Source organism: Brachionichthys hirsutus, chromosome 23 (genome assembly GCF_040956055.1).
Source record: "Brachionichthys hirsutus isolate HB-005 chromosome 23, CSIRO-AGI_Bhir_v1, whole genome shotgun sequence".
Classification (NCBI taxonomy): domain Eukaryota; kingdom Metazoa; phylum Chordata; class Actinopteri; order Lophiiformes; family Brachionichthyidae; genus Brachionichthys; species Brachionichthys hirsutus.
This window is the reverse complement of record NC_090919.1, coordinates 1,481,297-1,504,904: the sequence shown is the minus strand read 5'-3', so window position 1 is coordinate 1,504,904 and position 23,608 is coordinate 1,481,297. Positions and strand designations below refer to the sequence as shown.

Sequence of the window (23,608 nt, the reverse complement as noted above, 5' to 3'; positions counted from 1 at the left end):
AGGTGCATGTTTAAATTAATTTAGTGCAAAAAAAAAAAACAACTCACACTGCACTGTATTGATATAAGATAAAATCAATTGTGAACTTTTATATTACGGTTATCATGAAGGTCTATTATTTTTCTCATATTGTATTTCGTTAGACTTGTTGTAATGACAATAAAGAGCTATTAATCTATTCTGTTCTATTCTATCCAAATCACGTTAGGTGTCTTTTTCACTGACGGGCTGTCTGACATGCCAACCCTCAAAAAAAGAATTCAACCTTTGTTACAGAGGATTTAACGAGAAAGGTACTCAGAGAGCACAAACCTCCGCCAAACAGTTCATTCACCTCAGGCCGTTACACTGAAATAAAACAATACATGATGCAATGGTTGGTAAACAAATAGAAAAGGATTTATTGTTGATAGAGAAGTCTAAATTCATGCAAAAAATGTATGATCTGGAGATACCCAAGATAACGCAGAGGGACAAAAATAAAATTAGAAAAGCACTCAGAGAGCGCAGACCTCCACCAAGTAGCTCATTCCCCTGCGAATTAGATTTACACCGTCCACATGGTGATTTGGATCATCATCAAAAGGTTCTAGATGGTACTTGGTATCTTTATACACCAACCATGAAAAGTGAATCTGAGTTGATGTGTATTTTAACAGATTTTTGAATCGATAAATGGGGTTTTAAGGATAAAATGTCATATTTATTGCTGACCTCATTCTGGATCCGATCGCCCTGTGTCATCGCCCTGACACAGGGCGATGAGGGGGAACAAAACACCTGAGACAGCCTGAATAGACGAGGCGAACTGGCTCGAGGCAAGGGAGTCGCGGACTAATTATATACCAGGTAGGGGTACACAGGTGAGAGCAATGAGGGGCGGAGTTAACAATCAGAATGGAGGAAAATCAGAATCTGAAATGAGAGGGGAAAGGTGAAGATAGATAGAAATAAATAATGAGATAAAATCAATAATGGTTTGGACTGATTGCAATATAGCAAGTGTCTTTAATATAACATGGTATAAAGCTGCAGTACAGACCTAATAATGTCATTAACATTTAACATTAATTGTCGTCATTTTCTAAGTCTGATGATAATCTTAATTAAGACTAACGTGATGACAGAGTTATAATAAAACAAAACCCCAAACATACATTTCTCAGGTGACATTATTGGAGTATACAACATTTTATAGAATCAGTAAATACTGTTCACCCATCAACACGCAGTTTAGCAAAGAAGCATAGTTTAGGATTCATTTGACAAAGTCGTTGCGTCCTCGTTACTTATTATTTCAAAGGAGTAATTTAAAAATAAAGAATCCTTTTCCCCAGATTTGACCATGAAAGGAGCGGCATATGGGTCAAGACATTCAGTGGGAAAAAAGCACAATGCATTCATGTAAAATAAAATAATGTGTGAACTTTTATATCATTTATCGTGAAAGTTTAGTATTTTTATCATATTGTGCAAAAGTATTGATATAAATAAAAAGCATCACTGGATAATCATCCAAGGCATTAAAAACATCATGAAGATTGTGACATTTGTTTCCCATTGTCAGGTTAATTAACCTTTATACGGACCAAGACTGACGATGATGTAATTATTCTTGGTTTCTACGAATCTGAAAGGACTTGCCTTCCTGTTTAAATTTTGAATTTGTCATGATGGCACAAAAAGCCAAATTATGTAGGTTTAATGAAGGAAAGCTCTTCACAAGCTTCATGACAGTTGCAGCCCTCAGAGGTCTTCTTGGGTGTTTGAAGTCCTTTTTCATACCAGTGACAGCGATCATTTTCTCACCCTAATGTTGGCTTGACAGTAGCCATGACAACAACACGAGGACGGATGGAGCGATGAGACTGATTTTGTGACTTGCTCCACTTGAAACGACTGTAACTGTTGAGAGAAGGAAACAATTTAAAAGAAAACACAACATGAAATTGAGGGATAAAATCAGAGCATCCAGAAGAGGGTTTCGCACAAACAATGTACCTGTTGTTGGGGCCGGAGTTGCTGGGGTGGTTCCATCTGATCCATCGCCCGATCCGTCACCTGTAATTCTGTCATCATCGTCGAGGAATGTTAATTCATCACTCTCTCTCTTGGCTTGTGTCTCCATTATAAGATGAAGCCCAACAGCGACTGTGGGTAAAGAACAGAGGGACTGATGTGTTGCATCCTGTTTAACTTTTATTTTAATTTTCATTCTCTTTTTACCTTTCTTTATTTAGTAAAAATTAACTTACCTGTAAGGATCAGCCACATTGCTAACTTTAGTCCAGCACCCATTTTGAACCTGCAACATTTGACAGGACAGCGACACTCAAAAACAACGTAGATGAACAGCAAACATCCAACAATTTTTAATGATAGCAGCGATGTTTTTCTAAATCTGTAACGAACAAGAACATTTGCCTTTCAGTTATATATTTCAGGCCATTCATCAGGCCATGATCTCTGCAGTCTTTTCGAGCGATTGCGACACTCTTTCTCCCCGAACTACCGTGAAACATTCTCTGTACGAGAGACGCCTAACTTTGGTTGACTTTCAAAGTTTTGCTATTACCTCCGTCTCGCCCTTTTTCTCATGTGATAAACACAGATTGTTCATCCAAAAACGGCAGTAGTGAAAAACAAACCATAAAAGAGTTGTTGTTCAATTTATGTATAACATATCTATTTTCATTTATCAAAACAAAAGTTAAATGAGGTAGCAAGAAGATTAAAAAAATAAAAATAATTCCTTGCAGTTCAGTGAAAAAAGAAATCACAAATGCGTATAATAATGCAGTAGAAAATATTTTATATTTCAAAAATCTGAGACTAACGAACAACATATTATTGTGTCACTCCCCCCCATCATAACATTAATATAAATTAAATTAAAAGACAGAAAAAATACACGACAGTGTAACAATATTTTCAATGTAAAAAATAAACCTATAGCAAATATAAAGGAAAAAAGTACTTACCGAAAGCAATGTGTAAATAAATAAAAATGCAATGAGAATATATAATTTCAAAGACAGTTTTTCCAGAGTCGACTTACTTCTTTAACTGAGTTGCTCCGAAGGCTTCTGGTTATCTGATCCTGGTTCACCTGTCTGACTTTATTTATTGGGGTTTAATTCATTGACACAAACCACAATGACGTGCTGTGACACCAGCAAGAATGTAAAAGATTCACTTCGTCATTAGTTTGTCCTGAGTGTCTTTTGTGTAATTGACACTAAAGTGGGTCATCAGGGTTGGGCAACAATTTGCCCGGGGTTGGGCAATATCTTTTTTAGACCGGTATAAATTCTTCCAGTGATATGAAAATGACTTATACCGGTATAAATAAGAATTTAAAACGGAAAAAAACAGGGTTGGTTTCAATAGAGCAGATGTGGAGCGAGAGACCATAATATACAAAGTTTGCAAAGCAACGGTGACGGCAGAAGGTGGGAACGCGACAAAACTGTTCTACCATCTCAAGAGTCAGCAAGCACGTCTACGCTTACAATAAATCAATAAATGTGCTTCACACTTTGAGTGTATTTAATTATATAGGTTAAGGTTTATAGCTTTTTATACAAGATTCCCCTCAATTTAATTAAATCGTCAAATTGTGACACACGCTCAGGTCCATAACGCCCAACACTATTTGATTACTTGACAAAAAAAAAAATGTTGATAAAGAAAAGGACAATATCACACCCTTCATTCATGAAGGCCATGCAAGTCCACCATTGTGTTCAAACTGGCAGTGTAGCATCGAATCCAAATTTAGCATTGAACACTCCCTGGTCTGACTGGTATCATCAAATTCCTTTTGAGTGATGCTAACTGTAAGACGCATATACTTGCACAAACAATCTTCAGGTGAGGCATTAATGCTAGACAACATGTTTTTTTTTTTTGCCATTATTGTCAGATTATTATCTGACAATATTATATATTATCTGACTGGTAAACACAAGGACATTAGCTTTCTGGCTAGCTCGCTAGAGATATAGATAGACAGACAGACAGACAAACACAGGACTGACTGCAATATATCAAGTGTGCCTTTAAGGTAACATGATACAAATCTGCAGTTCAGAAAAAATAATTGTATTTTTTTTCATTAACATTCATTTTTGGTCGTTTTCAAACTCTGATGGTCACATTAATTTAGACGCTAACACAATGATAGCGTTATGATAAAACCAAAAAAATGAAACATGTTCCTGTCTCCGTAAATAGAAAGTTTATTTTCATTGCCAAGCAGACGATGTCCAAGTGTAAACGGGAAAACCGCGCTTTCACGGTGACTGCTCATACATTGTGGAACAGCTTACCTTTAAATATTAAATGTGCCCAGACTCTTGAGATGTTTAATTTGTTGCTGAAGACGTCTCTCTTCTCATTGGCTTTTTACTCACGTTGAGCGGAATATTGCTTTTATTTATGGCCTGTTTTATTGAACATTGTGCTTACTGTACATTTTAATTTGTTGTATCTTCTTATACTATAATGTTTTTATGTACTGGTTAATTTAATACTGCATTTTCCCCATTTTTATAGTTGCATTTCTTTATTTTAAGGCTTCATAGATTGCACAGTCCTTTGGCAAACCATCTGGTATTTTAAATGTGCTATATAAATAAACCATGGTCTAGAGTCTAGACGTACATTTCTACGGTGACGTTTGGCCATAAAAGGAGAGGTGCATGTTTAAATTAATTTAGTGCAAAAAAAAAAAACAACTCACACTGCACTGTATTGATATAAGATAAAATCAATTGTGAACTTTTATATTACGGTTATCATGAAGGTCTATTATTTTTCTCATATTGTATTTCGTTAGACTTGTTGTAATGACAATAAAGAGCTATTAATCTATTCTGTTCTATTCTATCCAAATCACGTTAGGTGTCTTTTTCACTGACGGGCTGTCTGACATGCCAACCCTCAAAAAAAGAATTCAACCTTTGTTACAGAGGATTTAACGAGAAAGGTACTCAGAGAGCACAAACCTCCGCCAAACAGTTCATTCACCTCAGGCCGTTACACTGAAATAAAACAATACATGATGCAATGGTTGGTAAACAAATAGAAAAGGATTTATTGTTGATAGAGAAGTCTAAATTCATGCAAAAAATGTATGATCTGGAGATACCCAAGATAACGCAGAGGGACAAAAATAAAATTAGAAAAGCACTCAGAGAGCGCAGACCTCCACCAAGTAGCTCATTCCCCTGCGAATTAGATTTACACCGTCCACATGGTGATTTGGATCATCATCAAAAGGTTCTAGATGGTACTTGGCATCTTTATACACCAACCATGAAAAGTGAATCTGAGTTGATGTGTATTTTAACAGATTTTTGAATCGATAAATGGGGTTTTAAGGATAAAATGTCATATTTATTGCTGACCTCACTCTGGATCCAATCTCGATGAAATCCAGTGGTGTGATAGAGGCCCCCACCCTATACGACTCAACGTTTTTTGGGATCTAAATAAGACCAAGACCCATCTTCAGATTTTTTTTCACCATCAAGATCCATCCAGCAGTTTTTCCGTAATCCTGCTAACAGACAGACAAACGAACTCTTTGGCGAAAGTAATGAAGGAAAGCTCTTCACAAGCTTCATGACAGTTGCAGCCCTCAGAGGTCTTCTTGGGTGTTTGAAGTCCTTTTTCATACCAGTGACAGCGATCATTTTCTGACCCTAATGTTGGCTTGACAGTAGCCATGACAACAGCACGAGGACGGATGGAGCGATGAGACTGATTTTGTGACTTGCTCCACTTGAAACGACTGTAACTGTTGAGAGAAGGAAACGTTGTTTTAGCGATGAGCTCTGCAGCATTGTACATTGCTGATGAGGTAGCGTTCAGCGTTGCTTACCTACGCCGTCCACGGTGATGGAGGTGATGTTAATGTTCAAGGCTGTGTTGTTAGAAGCTGCGATTACAACTCTCACAATTTCAATGTTGTTGGGAACAGAAGTCGAGAGAAATATGACGTCGTTGGTAACGATAATTGAGCCGGGACTACAAAAGGAAACAGCATAAAATTTGATCATAGATGTATCAATACATGAGAAACTCTAAAGATTATTTCAAGATGCCATCATCAAATAAAATATTACCTGAAGCCATTGGTATTAAAGCTCTTAAATCCAGAAAATGCCACTGTGAAGGGTGGGCTCATCTGCAGATACACAAAAAAGTATTTGTAAGTACAGGAACGTTGGTATGTCTGATTATTCAGACATTTAAATTCACTATGTGTAGACTGAGAGTACAAATCAAGAATAAATGTTGAAGTTATGGACGATGTGTCGGTGAATAAAATGTGATTGTTTGGCAGTAATACTGTGACATGTTATATATATTGTTGAACGTTAGCAGTTCATTTGGTTCAGGTAAATTGTTTGTGTTTTCTCCCAATAGGAGAGACTTACTATGCCTTCCACCAGTCGTTTTTTGGCCATGAATTGTGCAGATGTTGGATCCAGTAAAGGAGGGGTGAATGTCCCATTAGTTGTGAAATTCAGCACAATTGTTACGGTAGAAAGTGCGGTTGTTGGGGCGGGAGTTGCTGCTGTCGTGGGGGGAGCTGCGGCTGTCGGGGGAGGAATTATGGCTGTTGGGGCTGTTGGGGCAGGAGTTGGGGCTGTTGGGGCAGGAGGTGGGGCTGTTGGGGCAGGAGTTGGGGCTGTTGGGGAAGGAGTTACAGCTGTTGGGGCAGGAGTTGGGGCTGTTGGGGAAGGAGTTACGGCTGTTGGGGCAGGAGTTGGGGCTGTTGGGGCAGGAGTTGTGGCTGTTGGGGGAGGAGTTGCGGCTGTTGTGGGAGGAGTTGAGGCTGTTGGGGGAGGCATTGCGGCTGTCGGGGGAGGAGTTGCGGCTGTTGGGGGAGGAGTTATGGTTGTTGGGGCTGTTGGGGCAGGAGTTGGGGCTGTTGGGGCAGGAGGTGGGGCTGTTGGGGCAGGAGTTGGGGCTGTTGGGGAAGGAGTTACAGCTGTTGGGGCAGGAGTTGGGGCTGTTGGGGCAGGAGTCGGGGCTGTTGGGGAAGGAGTTACGGCTGTTGGGGCAGGAGTTGGGGCTGTTGGGGCAGGAGTTGTGGCTGTTGGGGGAGGAGTTGCGGCTGTTGTGGGAGGAGTTGAGGCTGTTGGGGGAGGCATTGCGGCTGTCGGGGGAGGAGTTGCGGCTGTTGGGGGAGGAGTTATGGTTGTTGGGGCTGTTGGGGCAGGAGTTGGGGCTGTTGGGGCAGGAGGTGGGGCTGTTTGGGCAGGAGTTGGAGCTGTTGGGGAAGGAGTTACAGCTGTTGGGGCAGGAGTTGGGGCTGATGGGGCAGGAGTTGCGGCTGTTGGGGCAGGAGTTGGGGTTGTACTGGTGGTTGTAGAAGTCATTATGTCTGTAGCAATTAGAATAGTATCGTTAGAAGTATGAATATGAAGTAGAAAATCCTCAAGTTTACCATTTGTGTTTTTAATAACCACAGCAGTTGTTAACGTACCTGTTATTGTCACTGAGTCGGCCTGAATAGTGATGTTCAAGGTATTGTTGTTTCCTGCATCGACTAAGGTTTGTGCAACAGTGCTAGCCATTGGGATTTGATCAGATGGTGCAGTATTGTCAAACTCAATCCCCACCACTGCTTCAGTTTCAGTCATTCGTCTCCTGGTCACAGCTGGTCTGTATCAAAAATGCATCATTGTTTTTATTATTACAGATGATGCCATTGTTGAAATAAATACCAAAGATTAATGACTTTAAAAATTTTTTTTTTACCTAAACAGAATAACAAAACAGCGAAGAAACACAATGCCAAAACGTCGCCTGTAGACGATTGTGAACTGAATGAAGGAAGCACAGAGCAAATATAAAAAGATTTAGTATTTTATAAATAAGAACTATGAATTGTAAAGTTTCTTTAAACACAGATGAGTATCTGTACAACATTGTACTTACTGCTGCTACAACTCTAAATTCCAGAGCCTTAAACTGTTGGCTGTTTCGATTGCTGAGTGCTGGTTGAAATGGAAATACCAAAACTACTGCAAGAAACACAACTACTGGGGGAGCTGGAGTAGTAGTAGTAGTAGTAGTTATCATGGTGGTAGTAGAACTAGTGGTGGTGATTGTCATGGTTGAACTAGTACTGCTAGCATTAGTGGTAATAAATGTAGTAGGAGGAATTGGAATGGAAGCTAACTGAGTAGTATTGGTACTGATAATAGCAGTGGTAGCATTAGTGATAGTATTTCTGGTGGTAGTAGTAGAAGGAGGACTATCAGTATTGGTAATAGGAATATTAGTAATAGTGAGGATTGTAGGGGGAGTAGACATAATTGTACTATTAGCGGTAGTGGTAACATTATTACTGATAAGGGTAGTAACAGGAGTAGGATTAGTAGTATTTCCAATGGGAATAGTTGCATTAGTAGTGGTAATGGTAGGTGGAGTAGAAGTAATGGTACTGATAATATTAGTGGTAGTATTAGCGGCAGTAGCGGTAGTAGTACTGTTGGTGCTATTATTAGCAGTGGTAGTAGCTGTAGGAGGAGGAGGGGTATTCATACTGTTACTAACAGTGGTAGTATTAGTGGTAGTCGTGGTAATAGGAATATTACTAATAGTAGAGATTGTAGTGGCTGTAGACATAATTGTACTATTGCTGGTAGTGGTAACATTATTACTGGTAGGGGTAGTAACAAGCATAGTAGTAGTAGTATTTCCAGTGGTACTGATAGCATTAGTGCTAATGGTGAGAGGACTAGGACTAAGAGTATTTGTTGTTGATCCTTGAGTTGAAGTTGGGTCAATGGATTCATCTGTTGTCGCTGGAGTTGATCCGTCAGTTGCTGTCGTCGACTCTTCTGTGGTCGCTGATCCGTCAGTTGCTGTCGTCGACTCTTCTGTGGTCGCTGATCCGTCAGTTGCTGTCGTTGACTCTTCTGTGGTCGCTGATCCGCCAGTTGCTGTCGTCGACTCTTCTGTGGTCGCTGATCCGTCAGTTGATGTCGTCGACTCTTCTGTGGTCGCTGATCCGTCAGTTGCTGTCGTCGACTCTTCTGTGGTCGCTGATCCGTCAGTTGCTGTCGTCGACTCTTCTGTGGTCGCTGATCCGTCAGTTGATGTCGTCGACTCTTCTGTGGTCGCTGATCCGTCAGTTGCTGTCGTCGACTCTTCTGTGGTCGCTGATCCGTCAGTTGATGTCGTCGACTCTTCTGTGGTCGCTGATCCGTCAGTTGCTGTCGTCGACTCTTCTGTGGTCGCTGATCCGTCAGTTGATGTCGTCGACCCTTCTGTGGTCGCTGATCCGTCAGTTGATGTCGTCGACTCTTCTGTGGTCGCTGATCCGTCAGTTGATGTCGTCGACTCTTCTGTGGTCGCTGATCCGTCAGTTGATGTCGTCGACTCTTCTGTGGTCGCTGATCCGTCAGTTGCTGTCGTCGACTCTTCTGTGGTCGCTGATCCGTCAGTTGCTGTCGTCGACTCTTCTGTGGTCGCTGATCCGTCAGTTGCTGTCGTCGACTCTTCTGTGGTCGCTGATCCGTCAGTTGCTGTCGTCGACTCTTCTGTGGTCGCTGATCCGTCAGTTGATGTCGTCGACTCTTCTGTGGTCGCTGATCCGTCAGTTGCTGTCGTCGACTCTTCTGTGGTCGCTGATCCGTCAGTTGCTGTCGTCGACTCTTCTGTGGTCGCTGATCCGTCAGTTGCTGTCGTCGACTCTTCTGTGGTCGCTGATCCATCAGTTGCTGTCGTCGACTCTTCTGTGGTCGCTGATCCGTCAGTTGATGTCGTCGACTCTTCTGTGGTCGCTGATCCGTCAGTTGCTGTCGTCGACTCTTCTGTGGTCGCTGATCCGTCAGTTGCTGTCGTCGACTCTTCTGTGGTCGCTGATCCGTCAGTTGCTGTCGTCGACTCTTCTGTGGGTAAAGAACAGAGGGACCAACGTGTTTAAAATCCTATCCTTATTAATGTTAATTTTCTGGAGTATCAGAGCATCCAGGAGACGCTTTCATACAAACAATGTACCTGTTGTTGGTGCAGCAGTGGCTGGGGTGGTTTCATCTGATCCATCACCTGATCCTGATAAGTCACCTGATCCTGATAAATCACCTGATCCTGACAAGTCACCTGATCCTGATAAATCACCTGATCCTGATAAGTCACCTGATCCTGATAAATCACCTGATCCTAATTCATCACCTGATCCTGATAAGTCACCTGATCCTGATAAATCACCTGATCCTGATAAGTCACCTGATCCTGATAAATCACCTGATCCTGATAAGTCACCTGATCCTGATAAATCACCTGATCCTAATTCATCACCTGATCCTGATAAGTCACCTGATCCTGATAAATCACCTGATCCTGATAAGTCACCTGATCCTGATAAATCACCTGATCCTAATTCATCACCTGATCCTGATAAATCACCTGATCCTGATTCATCACCTGATCCTGATAAATCACCTGATCCTGATTCATCACCTGATCCTGATTCATCACCTGATCCTGATAAATCACCTGATCCTGATTCATCACCTGATCCTAATTCATCACCTGATCCTGATAAGTCACCTGATCCTGATAAATCACCTGATCCTAATTCATCACCTGATCCTGATAAATCACCTGATCCTGATTCATCACCTGATCCTGATAAATCACCTGATCCTGATTCATCACCTGATCCTGATAAATCACCTAATCCTGATTCATCACCTGATCCTGATTCATCACCTGATCCTGATAAGTCACCTGATCCTGATTCATCACCTGATCCTAATTCATCACCTGATCCTGATAAATCACCTGTTCCTGATTCATCACCTGATCCTGATAAATCACCTGATCCTGATTCATCACCTGATCCTGATTCATCACCTGATCCTGATAAATCACCTGATCCTGATTCATCACCTGATCCTGATAAATCACCTGATCCTAATTCATCACCTGATCCTGATAAATCACCTGTTCCTGATTCATCACCTGATCCTGATAAATCACCTGATCCTGATTCATCACCTAATCCTGATTCATCACCTGATCCTGATTCATCACCTGATCCTGATTCATCACCTGATCCTGATAAATCACCTAATCCTGATTCATCACCTGATGTTATTCTGTCAGAATCTTTGAGGAATGTTAATTCATCACTCTCTCTCTTGGCTTGTGTTTCCGTTATAAGATGAAGCCCAACAGCGACTGTGGGTAAAGAACAGAGGGACTGATGTGTTGCATCCTGTTTAACTTTAATTTTTTAGAGCACTTTTTATTCATTCTCTTTTTAACTTTGTTATTTAGTAAAAATTAGCTTACCTGTAAGTAGTAGCCATATTGCTAACTTTGGTCCAACACCCATTTATCTACTTTTGAACCTGCAACATTTGACACGACTCAGTCACAAATTACATGTACAAACAGCAAACATCCTACAATTATTCATGATAGTAGTGCTGTTGTTTTTCTACATCTGTAACATGAACAAAAATATTTGCCTTTCAATTTTACATTTTGTGCCATTTAAACTGTTTTATATACCACAGTGTAAAATAAGTTTATTATTCTTATTGACGTTCTACAGAAGCTTCGAAAGTATTACTGCATTTCACTGCATTTCTAAAGAAGTAACTGCAAGGGAATTATCAGTACAAATAGTCTTGTCAGACTATCCATCCATCCATTTCTTGGAGATGATAAGATTGTCTTGTCTGCAGCCACTTTATCCACATTGTGGGTTGCGAGTATTGCTGGAACTGCGAGATGCGTGGCACACCCCGGACGTGTCGCCAGCACATTGTGGTGCCACATAGAGACAGATAAATGGAGTGATCATTTCACCTAAGCTGCATGTTCATTCATTCATCTTCCATTGTCCGTTACCGGGTCGTGGGTTATGCTGGAGCCTATCCCACTAGTCAACGGGTGCTAGGCGGGGTACACCCTGGACAAGTCGCCAGTTCATCACAGGGCAACACAAAGACAGACAATCATTCACATACACGCTCACACCTACGAGCAATTTAGCGTAACCAATTCACCTAAATTGCGTGTTTTTGGAGGAACCCGGAGAAAACTCATGCAGACACGGGAAGAACACACGAACTCCGTACAGAACGGAATCGAACCCGGTACCTTATAGCTGTGAGATGACAGCACTATCCACTGTGCTGAAACTAAACCACCAAACTAATCAAAATTAATTAAAAGTGGTAACATTTAATTGCTGAAATTAGTTTTTTTTCAGTGATATGAGATGACACAATAGTGAAAAACAAAAAAAACATAAGAGTTGTTGTTCCACTTATTTGACTTTATAAAATGTACACTATCATGCATCAAAACAATAGTGGCAAAAAGATGCAAAATAATAATTCAGTAGAAAATATTTCATATTGCAAAGATCCGAGACCACTGGGCAACATATTATTGTGTCACTGTGTTTGTCATCGCAGCGTTAGTATGACTGAAATTCAAAGACGATGCACACACACAACACCTAACAGTCTAAAAAGCAACATTTCTCAGTGTAAATTAACTACATCAAGTATGAAGAAGATGTTTTTGGGGGTTTTTTTAAATTACTGACTGAAAGCAATATGTAAAATAAATAAAAATTAAACAAGCAGGTAAATAGATTGGACCTACTTCCTTATTTGAGTTCCTCCGTAGGCTACCTGTTTCTATATCCTGGTGCACATTTGTGTACCGTAGTTCTTATATATTGCCACAGAGCAGAGGTGTTGTGACATCCACACTGAAAACAAGGAAATACTGCAAAAGTTTCATTGTCACATGTGCATTCCACTCAAATGGTTCCTTGTCACATTCTTCTGGTAAGGAACTTAACACAGTACAGCAGGATGCCATTTTTATGCAATGGCATTACAGTTCTTGCCTTTTCTTTTTTTTTTATCTCATCAAATGGCTTCTGTGGCTTGTTAATACACATTTCTAAAAGCCTCACAGAAGAACACAGACAAAAATCAAGGTGTGCTGATGCTACAGTCAATCCCAGTGAAAAAGCTCCACTAATATATCTCTCGCCAAACTCAATAAAACATTGATGGGAACAAAAATGAGCTTAATAACAGTTATACTATTGGTATGTGTAAATGGATTACTGGCAACGCAATTCATCGGAGAGTCCTAAACAACAAAGGCAGTGGTTTTAGAGTAAGTTGAAGACTTTGAAGGAAATGCAAACAGTTTTTGAAGGTAGAAAAAAACAAAGAAATCATGAAAGAAAACTGGAGTCAAACTGAGAAGTGGCATAGGTAAAGGGACATTTCTAAGACTGTGTAGTACTCTATCTAAAATATTATGTCTTCTCATCCTTGAATTGGTTTGTCGCCAGCCTTTAACAATCCTTGGTACAAGCATCCATGTTGCTGATAGTATCTTGTTGACATTTCTATTTGTGGCACCATGGTCACTTCTCACCTGCAGTCTGCTACACACGCCCACTACATAGCTGAGCTGAGAAACGCACCAATCGGTGTGAGAAACCTGTTGTAACAATCTTGGCACAAATTATTTTAATTTAAACATAAAGTTGATGGTAATTATTCTTTGTTTCTACGAATTTGAAAGGACTTGCCTTCCTGTTTAAATTTTAAAGTGCCGATGAATAGTTTTTTTTTGTTTCAGTAGTCCAAATGATGTTGGGTATCTTCTTCACTGATTCAACCTTTGTCGTAAGAATTAACAGACAGTTTGCTCGGGGTTTCTCTCTATAGGAGAGACTTACTGTTGAATGCAGCAGTTAAGATCGTAAGACAAATGCTTGATCTGATGGTGCAGTATTGTTAAACTCAATCCTCACCACAGCATTAGTGGTAATAAATGTAATAGGAGGAATTGAAATTCATCAAGATCCATCCAGCAGTTTTTACATAATCCTGCTCAAAAACAGACAGACGTCAGAAACAGAACCTGCTTAGCGCAGGTAAGAAACATTGACGGGAGCAGCAAAGTGATGAATAGCACTTATGGAATGTCCTAAACAACAAAGGCAGTAGTTTTAGAATTTGAACAAGGAAGTAGAAAAGATTTACGTACAAACAACAACAAAACCAGGAAGTTATTTGAAAGAAAACTTGAGTCAAACTGATAAAAGTGGCAAAGGTGAAATATTATGTGTCTCATCTTTAAAAAAATATAAACAACATCCATGGGCAGCACAGTGGTGCAGTGGGAAGCGCTGTTTGCCTCACAGCAAGAAGCTCACAGGTTCAAATCTGACTTGGGAGCTTTCTGTGAGGAGTTTGCGTGTTCTCCCCGTGTCTGTGGGTTCTCTCCGGGGTCCCCGGCTTCCTCCCACCACTAAAAACATGCAAAGTAGGTGCATTGTTTGCACTGAATTGTGCATAGGTGTGAGTGTGTGTGTGGCCCTGCGATGGGGCGTACCCCGCCTCCCGCCTGTAGACCGCTGGGATAGGCTCCAGCACGACCCGCGACCGCGAGTTTTGACTTTCTGAAATGGACAAAAATGTCCAGGGTTCAGGTTGCTGATTGAACTTGAGTCTGTGGTAGACTTTGTCTTTGTTGTTGGTGCTTGAAGGCATTGACTGGTTGTGACGCAGTTGGCAGCGTATTTGTTTATCGTTCCTGCTTTGCAAAGGTGTGGCGGCATCCCAAAGATGCATTTCTGTCATCTGAGACATTAGGTGTGGCTGCGCGGCTGCCAAAGCTATACTTTACTGAAGACTCTGATGTGCCGAAGGGTCAAACGAAGACTGTTTGTCTTTACTCAATTATTAAAGACTGACAGCATCCACCTGTATCGGGAGCTGGATGACAAACGCAATCCAGGAGTGGTTTTAACACATATTTGCGTCACACGCTCCAAATGAGTAATTTGTCTGATCTTTGTTGTGCATAAATGTGACATCAGGGGGGCTCTATATCTGGAAGTCACGTCAGAGAAAAAACAACGAAGAAGAAACTCTGAACACCGAGTTCGTTGTCCATGTCATATTTTCTGAACTACGTTCCATTGTGTCTGCGTAGTTTCCACTTTGCACAAAACAAAAAATGCAAGATATGAGGAAGCTCTTGAGACACAGAACAATTTCTAATAATCTAACCTTCGGTAATATACATTCATTTTAGCTAGATTAACAAGTTAAAACGACAACAGTGGGTGTGCCGTCGCTATTCGTCTCGTATTCTGCTCTGCAATGCGAGCAACACTTTAGACTAGAACCCACAATAGTGGGACCGATTCATGGATATATTTTATTGGTGGAAATAACAGCGATGCTCGTGATGAAGGGACGACGGGAGAGAGATGATCAATTTGTTGAAGCAGATTAAAAGAGTTGCGTGTTTACATTTAGATGATAGGCTATTCTTTGATCAAATAAGAATTCTAGATTCTAACTCATTTCAGATGCAACCTTGTGGACACTGGTACATGAGAGTACTTCATGTTTTGTCCTCTCAATTGGTCAAAGTTATACTTTAATGGCATTTCTGTTCCTAGACAGCAGCTTCTACACGCAGGGTCTCGTGTTGCCATTTCACGAGTGAAAGATTTAAGAATGTCAGCCTTGTTCTGTTGAAAGTAGAAGGAAAATTTAAATAGTGTTTTGTTCTGGGGAGATTCTCAGGCAGTGACAGGGGAAAAAAAAAAAAGATGCGCAACCTGTTCAGCAACTTGAAACAAGAGAGCCATGAGATGAAGGTAATCCTGCCGTGCTGCTCCTCTGCCGAAAGGCATTGTCTTGATTCCGTGTCTGACAGAGGAACGCATTCCTGGCTGGATTCCTGTTGGGCAACAACCAGAAATACTGGAGCAGCAGAATGAACAGAGACCACAAAAACAACCCTGACACATTGTGGGAAGTGTAAAACGGACATATTTTATATTTTTGTTTGTATTTGTAAATATATACTGAACTTGATGAACCGATACTTAAAAGAACACATTATTTCCGTCACACGTTGCCAAATGAATAATTTGTCTGATCACATCTCAGTGATCTGTACTAAGTTCACCCCACTGGTGTCGCCATGCAAGGATAATAATGTTGAAAAGGTTATCATCCTTGCGTGGGTCTTCTGAATGATTATCTGACATGTTTGAACCTTCATTCAACTACGATCATCCGGACTCCCTCTTTGCACTCACGTTCAAACATAAATATTTTATTTTAAACAGATTTTGGAACAGGGGGGGGGGGGGGGGGTATCAGGTGTGCTCTGTGATAGGAGAGAGTCACCGAGGATGAGTAGTCAGGTTTTATGACTGCCAGCATTCATAAAGGAAATGCTAATAATCCTGGGGCGCCTTGCTAGCTTCGGTCCCTTCTTTGTTTTCTGCTCCGACACGTATAAGTTTATAAACTCTATACCAGTCTCTCAAAAATCAAGAAAACGCTTGGATGAGAGGTGAAGCGTCTTCGATTCGACTCATTGTGATTTACCATGACCTGGATGACTGAGAACCGACACAGACATGGAGAAGGTTGGTTTGCAGTGGCGACCCCTAGTGGGACAAGCGGAAAGTACAGTAGTAGTAGTAGTCGTGCAGAGACATGGCACTGTGTCGCTCAAATAATACGTTTTGTTATTCAAATTGACTTTATGTACTTAAAGAGGTAAGAGTTATATCAAAATAAAAAACAGATTTGAATCCAGAATGTAGAATCCGGATTTAGCATTTATGGAAAATAATATTTTAGGTAATATTTAGAAAGTAACATTTGTATTTTTCTGAATTTGATTAATTTACAGATATTCAGTTGGGAATAAATCCTAAGTATCTATATATTAAACAAGAAATGTAAAACTATAAATTCTAAAACATAATTTGTAATACTTTATAGAATTCACACGATCAAAATAACAGTTGATATTGATGAATACAAATATTTTAACATGTTTAGCACAGTTTTTCTTTTTAAAAGCCTGATTGCTAAAAGGTATTTAATATACACGTTTATATGCATGCATACACCGGCGCATATCCTTCGTGTCTATCGGTTTTACTAAATTATTGTTAGTATGGAAGCCCGTGAGTCCAAACTACGTTTTAGCGTATTACATTACAACCGCGGCTCTTAAAGGAGACGCATCCCAAACAGGCTTAGTGTCTGTCGAAGAAATACGAGGTTTGCTATAGCTTTAAGAAGTAAATAACGCGGAATGTTTGTCAAATTTAATATTTTTTATTAATTTCTAATCAATTAAGTGTTTGGTGTAACGTTAGCGACTGAAAATGATTGATCGAGCACACAAAACTCCGTCTCACAGGCCCTTTGCGATGGCGTTAACTTGTATTTAAATTCAACGGATTTTTTTTTTTACTAGATCCAGTAAGGGCCATTGCAATTTATGTAAATATAAACGACATGGGCTCGGAGGACGACGAAATTTCAAGTACTGCTGCTGGGATTGACGCAACCGAAGATTCAGCGGAGGCCGCAAAGCCATCCCCGGAGTCGACTGAACCCTCCAGGCCGAGAAGAGGAAGTTTAAGGCGCGCGGTACGCGCAGCGACGTCCGGTGACGCCCGGGCTGTTATCGAGGGTCCTGCGCGTGTTTTGCGAGCCAGGGCAGCTCCGACTGGCCGGATCGGAGACACAAAGAAAAAGCCTGCGAGTCCGCACTGTGGACGCGGGACGCCTGCCAGGCCAGCCTCCGAAAACACACCTGTCGTGAGGTGAACGAAGGAACGTCCCGAGAGATGGAAGTCAGTCAGGAAGTAAATCAGTGTGGCAGCTAAAGCTAAATTCATACGTATCAGTTGTAAGAATGCAAATTTCGGGGGGGGGGGGGGGGGGGGATAAATGGCGTTTGAAGTCTTTAGATACATTTAAACTAGTAAAACTTTCCTTATTGTGAATTCATCCGGTTTGTCTGATATTGATATTTCTAGCAATCGGCTTTGAATCCACCCTTTCTGTTCTCTCGCTCTCTCTCCCCCCCCCCCTCACAGACCCGAGGTAAAAAAGTCCAAAGCAGGTAAAAGTCACACATACTTTGACTTTATTTTCAAATGAGCAGGACTATTCGTCCATGATCTACTGTTTCACCGGACTGCTCTGACTTCCTCAGAACCCAAACGCACCATCGCGACGGCCGCAGCGCCAAAGCTGTCCAGATCCAGGAAGTGCAAAGGAGGGGCTCTAATTCCGGCCGCTCGCCTTCCACCAGCAGCAGCAGCGTGCAAGCCCGAAGCGGAGCCCGAAGCGGAGCCCGAAGCGGAGCCGGGGGCTCCGACGCGCGGTGAGAAGGGACATCCGTCCGAAAGTCTCGACAGTAAGACGACAAGGAACTGATGGGACTTCTCTGTTTTACAGGAGAGGAAACGGATTTGAAGGGAAGCAGCGAGAAGTGAGTGTTTTACGACTCGCTAACGAAACGCCGTTGTGTCCGGCATCGCGGGGACCGTCCACGCCGGCAACCTTTCCCCAAAGTCATCCGTGTTGGGATCTTCCGCTGTCGAGAAAAGATTCTTTTTTTTATTTTTTATTTTAAATGGTGCCTTACATTCTGTCTAAACCATTAGGACAAATTCAACGTCGTGTGGAAATGAAGTAAAGAAGGAAGAGTGTGAAAATGAAGGAGAGAAAAATGAAAGGAAAAGGGACGAATCGGCGAAGGAGGAGGGATTGGGCGATAAATGGCAGTCATCAAGGAAGTAAGTGAAGTATGAGCCGCTTTTTTTCTCATAACATGATCAAGGAAGTTCCGTTTTGAAATCAAATGTAGTTCCTGCTTATAACTCGGAAAAGATCGCAGCAGTACGATCTTTTCCGATCGGGTTTCCTCCCCGACGACAGAAGGAATTCTGCGTCCGATATTTGGAGATGAAGATGGCCGACCTTTAGGAAGTGGCGTAAAGCGTCAAGAGTTGTAACTTCAAACTGTTCCATCTGTTTCAGGAGAAGCAGACAGCCGAAGGACGTTCCTCGTTTGCCAAAACGAAGGTAAACACCCCCCCCCCCCCCCCACACACCCTTTTAGATTCCTCTCTTCAGTCGACGGGTTTTCGTATGAAAACTACAGTCGGGTCCGTAATCTCATCTTTTTTTTGGGGGAGGCACATGCAGAAACTTCCAAATTCCGTCCACCGGATTTGGAAGTTAAAGGTGAACATCTGCAGTTAAAGCACCCCCCCCCCCCCCAAAAAAAGGAATTCTGTTGGTGCTCTTGTATCTTTACGCCTGACTGTCTTCCTTTTGTTGTGCTTCCCCAGGAAAAAGCCCCGGTGGAGTACGTCCGCTGTGAAATGGAAGGCTGCGGTACCGTGCTGGCCCACCCACGCTACCTGCAGGTGACTGTCAACTGTTGCCATGACGATGACGCACGCTTCGGACGTTATAAGCAAGAATAAGCTAGTTTCCCGGTGACGTTTCTGCCGGGAAGTGTTTTAAACCCGATTCTTAAAAACGGGTTTCGTTCTTATTTCAGCATCACATAAAATACCAGCACCTGCTAAAAAAGAAGTACGTGTGCGAGCACCCTTCCTGCGGGCGCCTGTTCCGCCTGCAGAAGCAGCTGCTGCGCCACGCCAAGCACCACACAGGTGACGACGATAAGGGACGGGCAGCTCATTCACTCCGCTTTCTGGACCCGGTCATTCTTATTATTGTTTGTTTGCGTTTTGCGAGCGGAGTCATCCGGAGACTCACGCCGCCGTCTGTCTTTCAGATCAAAGGGATTACATCTGCGAGTACTGCGCCCGAGCGTTCAAGAGCTCGCACAACCTGGCGGTGCACCGGATGATCCACACCGGAGAGAAGCCGATCCAGTAAGTCCGGTCGGAGGAGGGAAAGTTACCGCGGCGACGGCGTATGAGGAAGCTCGAAAAACAAAAAACAGTCACGGGAATCTGGTTCCTGACCGGAATTACGAGTGTCGTGGACCCTTACGGGAAGAACTTTTATTTCCATTTGGCGGGGGATTCCCTTTTTATTTTATTTTTTGATTCGTCACATGGTATTTGTCTCCGCCTTGTGGCAGGTGTGAGATTTGCGGCTTCACCTGCCGCCAGAAGGCCTCCTTGAACTGGCACATGAAGAAGCACGACGCCGAGGCCTCCTACCTGTTCTCCTGCTCCGTTTGCGGCAAACGCTTCGAGAAGAAGGACTCCGTCGTCGCCCACAAGGCCAAGAGCCACCCCGAGGTGCTCATCACCGAGGCCATGGCAGCTAACGGGGGCTCGGTGATAAGTGGCCCCGCCCCGGTCGCCGGGCCCGCCCTGGTTCTAGCCCATCAGGTGGCGCCGCTCACCTTACTCCACCTCGGCAACGCCCCGCCTGCTCACCTGCCCAGCATCAGCCACCCCCAGCTCGTCCACCTGTCCACCGTTCCCGCCAGCAACACCGCGTCCCCGCAGAGCGCCCTCCTCACCCTGAGCAACGTCACCACGCTCGCCACCCTGGGCGCCCAGCAGGCAGCGCAATGGGGCAAGGAGGCCGAGGAGCAGGCGCAGCCCCCCGGGGAGGGCGAGCTGTGGGAGCGGGTCCTGGTGGGCGGAGTTTGTCAGGACGGGGGCGGGATGATGTGGGACGGGGACAGGGCGGGGACGAAAGAAGACGAGGAGGAGGTTGAGTGGGAGAGGGACGGAGAGAGACAGATTCTGCTGCGGTGTGCCGAGGATCACGGAGACGCTTTGATGTAGATGAAAGAGACGCAGGAAAGTTCCGATTCAGACAGAGAAGACTGACGGACCTGTTAAAATGTCACCGAATAGCATCCAGAATATTTAAAATGGTGAACTTTACGAATCGCATGCGGCGCACAGAGGATTGTCCAACGGGGACGTCTCAGTGGAATGTTGTTTAATCCTGGAATCAGAAATGTCACTTCCAAACCTGATCCTTTTGTGTTTTGTTTTGTCAGTCAGACTATGCAGAATTTGGAAACGTCAGTTTTCTTATTAAACCTTCGAGCGCTCGTCATTTTTTTGTAGAAAATATATTAATATGAATTAAAAAATTCCGCTCCAAGGCCTTTGTTGATTTTATTATCTCTTTTTAAGAAACTTTATTTACACAGATGAACACTGACATGGTGTCAGTAAAATAATCTGCAAACCACAAGAAGAAGAAAAATCTGTTTTGTTTATACATGGCAAAACTACAGTTTTTCCACATCACATTTTTCAACATTCCGAAGATCTGGAGTGGATCCAGATCTTCATTCACTAACAGAATCCGGATTACATCGGATTTGGTGGCGCCACTTGCTGGAGTTTTAGGATTTATAATAATTAATGTGGACATTTCTAATTCTCTCTCGACACAAATGTTCATTTCATAAGAATTCAACAACAACAATAATCCCCCCCCCCCCAGGTAAAAGAATGAAAACAATTTCAAAACGCCCCCGCCGACGACGGAACCAATTAAATCCCCGGTCGTTGCGTCCCGGTGTCACCGCCGACACGAACCGGCGTCCCTGCCCGCCGCAGTGAGGCTCTTCGGTCGGTGTCCCTCCGCCGTCGCTTCCCACAAAACATTCCGCGCGGACGAACAGCGCCGGTTCGGTGCCAACATTCCCACCGTCGGCGGGAGGAGGGGGGGAAGAGAGACTTTCTCTAATCTCTGCTCCGGTGTTCATCCGGTCGGTGCAAATGGCTGAGCGGGACGAGCAGCGGCGCGCGGCCGAGGCGGACGCACCGGCGTCCGGCCTGTCGCAGACCGGGAGGGCGGTCGGTCTCGCCCGGTTGTTGCACCACGAGTGTCTCCGGCTGCTCCAGCTCTACGTGAGTTCCCGGTTTCCGCGTTAGCTTAACTCGGTCCCGTTAGGAGCGAGTCCCGTTACTCGCGGTGCAACCGGCTAGCTACCTGTCGCGTTCCGGTTGACCCCCCCCCCCCCGGGTGTGTAATGGATGGAGCGTATTGACTTGCGTGCCATCATTTTAGAACTCCCTTTGATTGATCAGCGTCATCAATATGGCCGCTACTTGGTAATTGGAGACAAATGTAAAACTGGGGGGGACAGGGGGGGGACAGGGGGGGGGGGGGCATGTGTGTCCACTGTCCAAGCTGTTTCACTCACCCTTTCAGAAGGACAAGGAGACCTTCCTGTCGGACCACGCCCCGGACCACGGGCGCATCGTGTCCCCGGAGTCGGACGGCCCCGGCGCGGAGCAGCGGGGGAGGGCGCTGCACGCGGCCCTGCGCCAGTGTCTGGGGCTCCTTCACCGCGTCATCCAGGAGGAAGAGGAGGAGTGGGGCGAGCTGGAAGGCGAATACGAGACCGCGAGGAAGACGGTCAGGGTGCGGCTGGAGCACCTGCTCTACAGCACCAGAGACCTGGTGGGGACCGAGGACGGGGCCCTGGAGGTCACCCCGGACCACCAGTGTGTTGAGGTGCAGTGCTAGTTTGCTAACTTCCTGCGTGAATAAGCTAACTTTGTTTGAATAATTCCCTTTTTTATGCTAATAAAGCACGATCGAATCCTGAAGCGACGTCCGACTTTGGACCCGCCCCTTGTTTTCGTGTCGGGGCGGGGTCTAATGAACGCCAGCCAGACGCTGACTCGATCCTGATTGTGTAGGAACCGGATGGCGCCGGGGGATCTTTCGGCCTGAAGGTGTGGACCTACCGAGTCCTGCTGGAGCTGGTCCACTGGGCCGACCGCGCCGCGCAGACGCTGCATGTCCTCCACCAGGAGAGGGAGGCGGCCGAAGAAGACATCTGATCGACCAAAGAAGAAGAAGCGTCTACGAACGAACTCGCCACCTTTCCTTGCTGCGTGTTCCGAGTTAAACGTTAGCGTGGTGTGGAATGTGCACTGTGTGCCCCCCCCCCATTAATGCAAATCACACCCAAAAAAAACCTCCATTAACGACGGTGTTTCCACGTCAAAGCGCTAAAGTGACCTCTGGTTCCTTTTGAGGAAGGAGTGGGCGGAGACCTGTAACCGAGTTAAACTGTTAAATAGTGCTTTATTTTTTTTTTTGTGTCGAGTGAGTAATTTATTTTATTTAAATTGATATAATGACCATTTACTGTTAACAACGCTCTGAAAATCTACTAACCGCTAGAATGTAGCCAAAAAATATACGTGACTGATAAACTGTGACTGGAGTGCAGCTACGCTAACTTTAGCCGTGCGTTTTAGCTGGCGCCTACGCGTCTCCTTGTTTATGTATGTAATTCCTCATCATATTCCAGCCCCCCCCCCCCCCATGATGGACTTGCTGCTACACTGTTAACCAGTTTGAACCGTAAAATGTGAGAAGCGGCGCCGAAGTTTTCCGCGGGAATGTCTGAGGGCCGCCGCGCTAACAGGACGTAGCGCATGACTCGGTGTCTTTAACGGCTGTGATGAATAGCTGGATGTGCATCGAACAATAAAACCGACTCTTAATCTGAATTTTGTCGATTTGAGATTTACTTCCTTCTCGCGTTTAATCGGGATTTAAAAAAACACGCAGATTTTTTTTTTTTTTTACTTGAAATTCTCCCAAACTTTCTAGATTTTTCCGATAATGAAATTCCAATTTGCATCACCAAGAACATTTTATTTAGTTAACGCGCCACACACGAGCAGATTATCTTTGATAATCCGGAATCCATCGATATTATGGATTATCAATAATCCTACTTTGCGGTATTTCCGGTGGATCCACGTTGA

At 43.6% G+C, this 23,608-nt stretch overlaps 1 protein-coding gene and 3 long non-coding RNA genes across 4 annotated transcripts; 2 read left to right on the top strand and 2 right to left on the bottom strand.

The window, feature by feature from the left end:
* Positions 1 to 988: 988 nt before the first annotated feature.
* On the bottom strand, positions 989 to 3,162 carry LOC137911440 (uncharacterized). The gene is made up of 4 exons (XR_011106114.1): positions 3,059 to 3,162; positions 2,256 to 2,305; positions 2,002 to 2,151; positions 989 to 1,905 (listed from the first exon to the last, which is right to left on the bottom strand). It is a non-coding gene; the product is annotated as an uncharacterized lncRNA (long non-coding RNA).
* Positions 3,163 to 5,079: 1,917 nt separating this feature from the next.
* On the bottom strand, positions 5,080 to 6,181 carry LOC137911619 (uncharacterized). The gene is made up of 3 exons (XR_011106123.1): positions 6,132 to 6,181; positions 5,888 to 6,033; positions 5,080 to 5,803 (listed from the first exon to the last, which is right to left on the bottom strand). It is a non-coding gene; the product is annotated as an uncharacterized lncRNA (long non-coding RNA).
* Positions 6,182 to 18,088: 11,907 nt separating this feature from the next.
* LOC137911570 (uncharacterized) lies at positions 18,089 to 18,956 on the top strand. Its single transcript, XR_011106120.1, has 4 exons — positions 18,089 to 18,240; positions 18,315 to 18,348; positions 18,524 to 18,655; positions 18,900 to 18,956. It is a non-coding gene; the product is annotated as an uncharacterized lncRNA (long non-coding RNA).
* Positions 18,957 to 19,061: 105 nt separating this feature from the next.
* On the top strand, positions 19,062 to 20,957 carry LOC137911680 (E3 ubiquitin-protein ligase ZFP91-like). The gene is made up of 5 exons (XM_068756061.1): positions 19,062 to 19,106; positions 19,214 to 19,291; positions 19,429 to 19,543; positions 19,669 to 19,768; positions 19,981 to 20,957. Exons 1-5 carry the CDS (start codon positions 19,062 to 19,064, stop codon positions 20,639 to 20,641), a joined length of 999 nt encoding a protein of 332 aa, XP_068612162.1. The 3' UTR covers positions 20,642 to 20,957.
* The last annotated feature ends 2,651 nt before the right edge of the window (positions 20,958 to 23,608 follow it).

Bases quoted from the DNA above. Each gene is read 5' to 3' on its own strand.
- LOC137911680 (XM_068756061.1), top strand. From the start codon at position 19,062: ATGCAGAAACTTCCAAATTCCGTCCACCGGATTTGGAAGTTAAAG. The intron at 19,544-19,668 runs GTGACGACGATA...TCTGTCTTTCAG, and splicing joins CCACGCCAAGCACCACACAG to ATCAAAGGGATTACATCTGC. The intron at 19,769-19,980 runs GTAAGTCCGGTC...GCCTTGTGGCAG, and splicing joins ACCGGAGAGAAGCCGATCCA to GTGTGAGATTTGCGGCTTCA.